This window comes from Bubalus bubalis, chromosome 9, assembly GCF_019923935.1.
Source record: "Bubalus bubalis isolate 160015118507 breed Murrah chromosome 9, NDDB_SH_1, whole genome shotgun sequence".
Lineage (NCBI taxonomy): Eukaryota > Metazoa > Chordata > Mammalia > Artiodactyla > Bovidae > Bubalus > Bubalus bubalis.
The window spans coordinates 104911060-104920876 of NC_059165.1; the positions used below are offsets into that span (position 1 = coordinate 104911060).

Here is a 9817-nt window from a genome sequence, read left to right on the forward strand (position 1 = left end):
TCTTCTTCCTTCCTCTTCTGTCTTCTCCTCTTTCTTCTTCATTATTAGCATTAGCGTTATTATACTGTTGTTCCTATTATTATTACCATCACTAGTATCTTTATTATTTGGTTGAATTTTAAGTGTACCCCTTGGCCTGGATGACTCTGGATTCTAATTGAGATAGACTCCAGTCCTTGGGGTCCATTAACCTGCCACGCCTGGTGGTGGGAGTGGAGGAATAGAGAGTTCCAGCCATCAATGGAAGCGGCTAAAAGCCCACCCACAGGAGATTCTTCCCTGATAGCTTAGTTGGTAAAGAATCCACCTGCAATGCAGGAGACCCTGGTTCGATCCCCTAGGTTGGAATGATTCCCTAGGGAAGGGAAAGGCTACCCACTCCAGTATTCTGGCCAGAGGAATTCCATGGACTGTATAGTCCATGGGGTCGCAAAGAGTCAGACACAACTGAGCAACTTTCACTTTCCAAAAGCCCACCCACAGGAGGTGCTTATTGGGTGTCAGAAGACACTACACATGGTAGAAGGGAAGCATAAAGAATTCAAAACTAGATTCTAGGAAGTCTGGTATTTAATATGCGATGTCTGTAGCAGACATGGGCTTTGTGATGAGGACATTGGTCCCTCTAACTTGGCATCTGGGAGAGAATAAATGAGGACTCTCATCATCCATGGACAGAAATAAGCCAGAACCCAACTGAAACCATAGGTGAAAAAAAACACACCAAGAACCTTGACAGATAGTCAGTGTTGCTTACCAAGCACCACTTAGAACTATGTCTGGCATATAGTAGGTGCTTATTAAATACTGGTCATTGAAAGAATGACGTCATCGCCTCCTCCAGCAGTCCAGCACTGAGAGTGGGTCCCGCGACGCGGAACCGTGCTGTCCACGGTGCTGAAATCTATGGCTCCTCTCTGAACTGTCCGCGGTGCTGAACTTTTCATCCCTACCCAAGTACCTCCAAAGAATTGGTACTTCTTTTGCCCCCTCTGTGTATCACTGAGCCATCCTCAGGCCTGAGAACGCAGTGAGCTCTCAGGAAATGTCCTACACTCACGGAGCTTTTAGTCCCCATTAATAAAAACACCGTCATTGATTTTTCCTGCCTTTGGCTCACACTTATTGAAACTTTCCACAAGCCATGCATCATGCCAGTATCTCTCCATGCCTCATCTGACTGGAGAGTTCCAGTAAATCTAGGCAGTGTACACTATTAGTGTGCCCATTCTACAGATAGACACACTGAGGAATGAAAAAGATATGGGACTTTCCAGGAAGTGGTGGATTTGGGGATTCAAACCCAGGCCTTCTGGACTCAGGATGTCCTGGTTGGCACCTCACAGGTAAGCTGATAAATCTAAAAATAAAATAAATTCACAGAGGAAACCCATTGTATGCAGGAGGAAAGTGAGGTGCAAGATAGGTAGATAGCTGAGATTGCAGCCCTGACGATGAATCAGAGCCAAACCCAGAGGCAGCCTAAGAGGGTGGTAAAAGCAAATACCCAGATGCAGTTCCCCCACCCCCTGGCTGGATGGTATCAGAAACAGGGCAGCAAGAGGCAGAGGGATTTGTGAAGGCTTCCTGGGAGAGAGGCAGGGGAACAGCCATCATGAATGGGAAATCATGATGTGTCTGTTTACTGAGTGGATGAAGGAAAAGGATGAACCTGAGACAGATTCTCACCCCATGGCAAGGACTTAGGTGTCTCCAGGTCCTGAAGGCTGAGGGTAGCCTTGACCTTCACCCTTCACTCCTAGTAGACTGTGGAGTCAGGCAGCTACACCTCTGACTCTGTGGCACCAGGCAAGTTGTTGAACTTCCATGAGCCTCAGTTTTCCTCATCTGTAAAATGGGTTGCTCTGAGGATTAAAGTGGGGAATGGGCATAAAAGTCCTAAAAACTATGCCTGTGGAATGCTGGATAGATGGAACTTGTTGTAGATATCATTATCAGTTGTGAGGCAAACTCACCTTCAAATGCATTGCTAATTTATATGCAACATTCAGTCATCAAATATTTATGAAGCCTTTTAAACATTGAGTGGCCTAGCAAAATGCCACAAGGCATATAGGGAGGTCTGGAACCAAAGCACTACCATCATGTTTTTGCATATGCCCTCCACCTAGAGCAAGATCTCTCTTCTCAGTTTCCCCTCATCTTCTGAGACACAGGCAAATGGTGATGATAGGAATGGGGTAGGCTTGCCAGAGGAAAAGGGCCATGGAAACCCTTCTCCTTAGCTCCCCATCCCTCCCAATCTGACTCCACCAGCATGAGGCCAGGAGTAAGGCCGGGTTCTAAGAGCCAGGACCAGTGCTTGGCATATACTGGGTACACAATGCTTTCTGAGTAAATATATGAATAAATTCACAAAGGAGTTAAGTGGCACTTGCTATTAGCAGCCTCGGGACTCTGCCAAGACTTAGAAAGTGAATTAAGGTTGGGGAGGGGCAATGGGGCTCTACATAATGAAATGAGAGGGGGCAGAGACCAGGCCTATACAGGGTAGTCTCCCATATGTAAGTTCAGGATATGCACACAAGAATTGCATTGTGTGTGCTTGAATGTGTATTTGCTCGTTACCAGGGCAGGCAAGTGAGTGTACATGAGTGTGTGTGTGTATATGTGTGGTGGGATAATTACACATGTGCACCATCTGAGTGCAGGTGAGGGCCTGCACATATGTGCTGTGGAGTGGGGTGTGACTGTCTGTGGGACATGCTGGTGTGAGCTTAGGTATGTGCAGGCTTTTGAGTGATATCTTAAATACAAACACCTGTTGTGTGTGTGTGTATGCACTATGCAATTGTATAGCATATGTATTTTTGTTTACTTGCATACACGTGCAGATTCCTCTGAAGCTACATATACTAGTGTGTGTGTGCATGCATCATCAGCCACCTGTTCAAAGTGACAGCTTTGAAAGTCCAGGGAAGGGTTATCATGTGTGTACATATATGGCCTTGGCATGTACTCTTGTGTACATGTGTGTCTTTTGTGACTTGGGCCCTAACAGGTATACATAGGTACAGGACTGAGTGTTAGGGCATGTGTTGATATTTAGGTGACATGGATACTGTAAACATGCATCAAACATGTGTGGATATCTGTGTGTGTGTGTGTGTGTGTATGTGTACAGATACACATGCCTGTATCATGGGGACCATGTCTGTGGCACAGACTGTGTCCAGTGTATATGTATGTGTGTGTCAATAGGCATGCGAATCTGCACATGTGTCCATGAATGCGCAGTCACAGGCACATGGTCTTCATAGAGATTTGGTAAATCCTAAGCACTTCTGTTCACACAAGGCAGGCAAGCCTGAGCGTGGATGTACCGGCCCCAGTGTGTGCCGGTGTGAGCAAACATGGGTGGGTCCCTGGGTCAGGGGCAGGTATTTCCTCAACTCTGAGGATGAACTCAGATCCAAGGAAAGCCCTGATCCTTCCCCCTTCCCCCTCAGCCTTCAAGACCTCCCACTCTGGGCGTCACCCCCACTCCATTCAGCTATTCTTTCTCTCCCTGCTTCTCCCTGTCACCCCCCCCCACTCCCCCCCCCCCCCCCCCCACACACACACAGCCTTTCCCAGCATCAGCTGTTCTTGTTACACCTCAGGGCTCTACTTCCCACCTCATCCCCTTTCTTACTCCTCCCAGCGAGCCCCCTCTACTCTGCTGACTCCTTCCCTATAAGTTCCACAAAGTCATCCAATACAATTCTTTCTCACCCCTCTTATTGCCTCCGCTTCACACCACCCCTGTAGCCAAGACTCCAGTTTGCATCAGAGTTAAGGGTGAGATTTCAGAGAAGAGACAGGGCTAGGAGGCAGAGGAGAGTGAGCTTGGAGGAGTCAGCCAGGAACCCACATTGACCCCCTCCTCCAGGGCTATCCCCTCTCAAGTGTTAGGCAGTTCAGAGGAGGGGAGAGGGGCCAGTAGGGGGTTTGGATGTTCACCTCCCCCTCCCCTTGGGCCTAGACTGTGAGGGATGCATGGTGGTCTGCTCCGCCTCTCGACTCTCCTAACTCCTTAGGCTAAGGGCCGAACGAGTTGACTTTTGATTTTACCGGCCCTTCGCCCACCACCAGCCCCGCCCGTCAGGAATGAGTTCAAGGAAAGGAGGCACCTGTCCCTTTAAGAACACCCGCGTCCACGCCAGCACAGCCCCGCGCTAGCAGTACACGGGAAGCCACCGCGGCGGGGAGCGGGCGGGCGGGGCTGGGTTTGTGAATGGAGAGTCACAGCCCAGGGGGAGGGGAGAAAGGGGGAGGGGCAGCGGGGGCGGTTCCCGGCTCCCGGGCCTTCCCACCAGGGTCCAGAAGGCCGGGGTTCATCATCCTTCTCTCTCTCTCTCTCCCCATCTCTAGATTTCTCTCTCTCATTCTCTTTCACACACACACACACACACACACACACACACACACACACACACACATCACACTCCGGGCTGCCTAAGGTGTCCTGAAGCCTGCTGGCTCAGGCTTGGCCAATACACCTCTTCTTCCACCTCAGCCTTCTGGAAGGGAGTAGAAGTGAGGGGAGGTGGACCTCGGTACTTAAAACCCAAGGTTGAGATCTCTATAAGCCTTGAACCCTGGTTGGGCCACCACCCCTGCCCCCAAGGCCCCCTGCTGAGAACTCAGGAGTGCCCCAGGCGCCTTGGTCCAGGTGGGCTGGCTTCTCCCCTACCCTGCCTCAGGGGTGCGGCGGCGGGTTGGGGGGGTGGGGAAGGAGTCATGCCCCTCCGGAATCTCTCACTCCACCCACCCAAACGCAGAGCGTGGGCCTGGGCGTGGGCCTCGGTGCAGATGGCGTTCTGGCCCCAAAATAGCTCCACCCCACCTCTCCCTTCCTCCCTCCCTCCAGCTCAAAGTGGGTGAGGTGAGGATGGGCTGTGAGGGGTGCAGGGGGTACTGTACTTCCAAGGGGTCGGCTCCCTGAGGAGAAGGTCGGATAGGTGTTTGTTCGGTGGGGCCAAAGAGGGCTGAGAGGGTGAGGCCCTCAGGCGACTCCCCCAGCCCCCACTAGGGAAACCAAAGAGGTAACTGGAAAAGCGCCTCCAGACCCCTCCATCACAGCTCTCTTAGGATGCTGGAAGGGGTCTCCCCGGCCTCCTCCCTCAGTCCTCTCCACTCCCAGGGTGAGGAGTGCCTAAAGCTCACCGGTAGCCCTAATAGGCAAGCCCCTCTACCCAAATCTTACACGCCCAGGGCTTGGAGACCGCTCCCCCTGCACTCCTCCGAATTCCGAGGCGGGTCCGCAGCCCAGCCCACAGTCCAAGACTCCTTCCAAGGACCCTGCAGGATTCATTCGAACTACAGCTCCTTCCACACGAACCCTCTACTAACTTGTTCAACACAGACAACCCAGACTAGACCGTTTCCAGATGGAGCCCCGAACCCCTGCCCGCGTCCACACGGGCCTCCGCGTTCAGCCATGTCCACACGACCCCAGCAGCGGCAACCAGCACCCCTTAAGGGCCCAGCTGTGTCTACACGGATCACCTTCTTAGGCACCCTGACTTCTCTACAAGCGCCACCCCCTCAGAAGTCCAGTCGCGTGTACGCGGGTCACCCCCTCAGGAGCCCAGCCGCATCCACACGGACCCCGAGCCCAGTTAGAGTCCACATCGCTCCCCGTCCCGCAGCCTCGCCTCCTACCTCCAACGCAAAGCAGAGACATGTCTCCAGAGTCGCCGGCGGGCCGGCTCTGTCAGGTCAGGTTTAGCTGCCGCTGGGGTGGGGCATGGCGGGGGCTGCAGCCCGCGCTGGCTCAGCTCACGCCGGGGCCCGGCCTCCGCCGCCGGCCATCTTGGTTCAGCACCGGGGGCGCGGACAGCTCCTGACGTGGTGCTGATGTGAGCCTGGCGGGCGGAGCCCACGGACGCCTGATGGGGCGCGGGCGCAGCGAGCTCGAGGGGTGGGGGTGGGGTTTAAAGGGCCGGAGCAGGGTGGGGGCTGAGGGCGGCCACCACGCAGATTCCCTTCTGATTCTACGTGTTTTCGTTTCTCCTTTAGCTCTCAACCTCAAGATCTTGGCTGTCTCTCTGCTCTTTTTGAGTATCTCTATTTCTCTGTCTCTTTGCCTTTGTCTCTCTGTTCTCCTCTCTGGCTCCCGGTCTCTCTCAGTAATGTGTCTCCCTCTGTGCCTCTGTCCAGTCTCTCTGTGTCTCTGATACGTCCTGTTTAGGTCTCTGTGTCCCTGTTTTGCTCAGCCTGTGGATCTTTGCACATACTTGGACTGGATTCCATCTTTCACTCCCTTGTGTAACTGGCAACTCCTATTCATCCATCAATGCCCAGTTTGAATATACCCTTCTCCAGAAAGCCTTACCTAATTCCCCCAAACTGACCCCTGACTCCACCTTTCTGGACTCCCCTGGATTCCAACTCTTCCTCTGGTTGGGCCCTGACCCCAGCATAGCTCTGCTCACCATCTCTCTCCACAGATCTGACCCGGCAGTTCCAAGTGAGCTGGTGGCCAACAAACTTGTTCACTCCGTAATGCCAGTACCTAGAACAGTCCCAGAGGCTGAGCCCCAGAGAGTCCCCAGCCCCCAGCATACATGAAGGAACTTCATCAACACAAGATGTATATGGAGTTAGTGAAGCCTGTGTTCAAAACCCAACTCTGCCTGTAATCACCAGCATGAGCTCAGACAAGTCATGTGACCACTCTGCCTCAGTTTCCCTGCCTGTAAAACAGAGGTAACAGGAACTCCTTCACAGAGTTGCAGGATATACTGTATAAGTTAACACCTGAAAGCACTTGGGATAGTAATGTATAACATTAACCATTGTTGTGATTCTCATTGCCTTAACATTTTTTATTCCATATCCATTAACCATAGGTAAGGACTTTGTCATTGTTCAGTCACTCAGTCGTGTCTGACTCTTTGTAACCCCATGGACTGAAGCACACCAGGCTTCCTTGTCCTTCACCATCTCTCAGAGCATGCTCAAACTCATGTCCATTGAGTCAGTGATGCCATCCAACCATCTTGCCATATCATCCCCTTCTCCTGCCTTCAATCTTTCCCAGCATCAGGGTCTTTTCTAATGAGTCAGTGCTTCAAATCAGGTGGGCAAAGTGGTGGAGCTTCAGCTTCAGTCCTTCCAATGAATATTCAGGGTTGATTTCCTTTAAGATTGACTGGTTCGATCTCCATGCAGTCCAAGGGACTCTCAAAAGTCTCCTCCAACACCAGAGCCCCAAAGCATCAGTTCTTCAACATTCAGCCTTCTTTATGGTCCAACTCTCACATCAATACAACTGGAAAAACCAAAGCTTTGGCTATATGGACTTTTATCGGTAAGGTGATGTCTCTGCTTTTTAATATGCTGTCTAGGTTTGTCGTAGCTTTTCTTCCAAGGAGCAAGCATGAGGAATAAGGAGCAGCAATGACAGGTGCTTGAATACAGAACAGTATCATCACAGTGGAAGATCCTGTGGGCCGCTGCCCCTCCCCAATCTATTGTCTCGGCTCTGAAGGATGAACTATGTTGAATTTGTTTTTCATTCTCCTACTTTTCCTCATAGTTTTACCACATATTTATCATGGTTCCAGTTTGTATATTTTTTACTTGACACAACTAGAATGAAACTCACATTCTTATAACTTTGTGTGTGCAACATTTTACTGATATTCATCTGAGTTTCTATGGTTAGGTGTGGAGCATGCATTTTCACTGCTGTATAGTATTCCTCTGACCTATTACATTTTATTAAAGTATTTGTTTATTTAATTATATGGAATGCAGGATCTTAGTTCTCCAACCAGGGATTGAACCCATTCCCCCTGCAGTGGGAGCGAGGAGTCTTAATCCTGGATTGCCAGAGAAGTTCCTGATTAGTACATCTTTATCTACCTTCCAGTTGGTGAACTTTAAGGTCGTTTGCCCACTGGGATTATCAAAAACACAGCTTTTATAACCATTCTCAGAAATGTAGGCTGGTACACTCAAGTAGTGATAGCTTGATCATAAAACACCTACATACTTGGCTTCATGAAATAATATTCAACTTGTTTTGATGTGGCTTCAGCAATCTACATTGCAATAGCATCATATAAGCATCTGACTGTTCCACATCCTTGCCAACACTTTGAGTTGTCTGGGTTTTTGAATTGTTCCAAAATAGAACGGGTGAAATGGTGCCTCATTTTGGTCTTGATTAGCTTTCCGATTACTCATAACGTAGAACACTTTTTGTAATTTTTTGGTTTATTATTAGGGTGAAATGCCTGTTGAAGTCTTTTATTTAAAAAATACGGTGGTCTTTTCCTATTGATTTGTAGTTATGAATCTGTTGTTGGTTTCATGTGTTGTAAAAATCTCCAATTTTGTGGCTTGTTTTTATTCTATTCATGGTGTCGTTTTCTCAACAGAAGCTCTTAATTTTTAAAATAACCTTTTTATTTTGGAAAGATGTTGGATGTATAAAAAAGCTGCAGAAGTACAGAGCTCTAAAAAGCACGGAGCATTTCTGTATATCCTTCATCCAGCCTCCACTAATATTAACATCTTACATATGGTTACAAGGTACATCATACTCAGTTGCTCAGTCATGTCTGACTCTCTGTACCTCGTGGACTGTAGTTTACCAGGATCCTCTGACCATGGAATTTTCCAGGCAAGAATACTGGAGTGGGTTGCTGTTTCCTACTCTAGGGGATCTTCCCGACCCAGGGATCGAACTTGCGTCTCTTGCATCTCCTGCTTTGGCAGGCAGATTCTTTACCACTGTACCACCTGGAAAGCCCTACAAGATACATATGTCAAAACTAAAACATCAACATTGGCATTTATTATTCACTTATTGTTAACTAAATTGCAAACTTTATATTTCACTAGTTTTTCCACTAATAGTCTCTTTCTGGTCCATGATCCAATCCAGGCTCCTGTGCTGCATTTAGTCATCTTATCTCCTTGGTCTCCTCCTCTCTGTGAGTTTCTTTAGCCTCATTTTTCATGGCCTTGATAATTTTGAAGAGCACTGGTCAGGTATTTTGCTGAAAGCCCCCTGACCTGAGTTCATCTAATATTTTCTCATGATTAGACTGGGGTTATGGGGTTTGGGAGGAAGACTGCAGAGCTGGGGTTCCCTCCACATCATTTCATACCGGAGGTCCCTGATGGCCAATGACATCACAGAGCATGTTAATTTTGATCACCTGGGTAAGGTGTTATCTGCCAAGTTTATCCACTCTCAAGCTATCATTTTCACCTTTCCCTGCTCTGTCATTTGTAAGCAAATAACTAAACCCAGCCCAGACTCGTGGGGAGGGATGCTTACTCCTTGGAAAGAAAGTTATGACCAACCTAGATAGCATATTCAAAAGCAGAGACATCACTTTGCCAACAAAGGTCCATCTAGTCAAGGCTATGGTTTTTCCTGTGGTCATGTATGGATGTGACAGTTGGACTGTGAAGAAGGCTGAGCGCTGAAGAATTGATGCTTTTGAACTGTGGTGTTGGAGAAGACTCTTGAGAGTCCCTTGGACTGCAAGGAGATCCAACCAGTCCATTCTGAAGGAGATCGGCCCTGGGATTTCTTTGGAGGGAATGATGCTGAAGCTGAAGCTCCAGTACTTTGGCCACCTCATGCGAAGAGTTGACTCATTGGAAAAGACTCTGATGCTGGGAGGGATTGGGGGCAGGAGGAGAAGGGGACGACAGAGGATGAGATGGCTGGATGGCATCACTGACTCTATGGACGTGAATCTGAGTGAACTCTAGGAGTTGGTGATGGACAGGGAGGCCTGGCGTGCTGCGATTCACGGGGTCGTGAAGAGTTGGACACGACTGAGCA

At 49.3% G+C, this 9817-nt stretch overlaps 1 protein-coding gene across 8 annotated transcripts in view; it reads right to left on the reverse strand.

Moving 5' to 3' along the window:
• The window catches only part of UNC13A (unc-13 homolog A), a 67003-nt gene extending 61182 nt beyond the window's left edge, over nucleotides 1–5821 (reverse strand). For all 8 annotated transcript variants that reach the window (XM_044948314.1, XM_044948313.1, XM_044948311.1 and 5 more), the window contains exon 1: nucleotides 5668–5821. In XM_044948314.1, the coding sequence (XP_044804249.1) occupies nucleotides 5668–5689 (22 nt within the window). In that variant the 5' untranslated portion in view covers nucleotides 5690–5821. The remainder of the gene's footprint in view (nucleotides 1–5667) is intronic.
• Between the last annotated feature and the right edge of the window lie 3996 nt (nucleotides 5822–9817).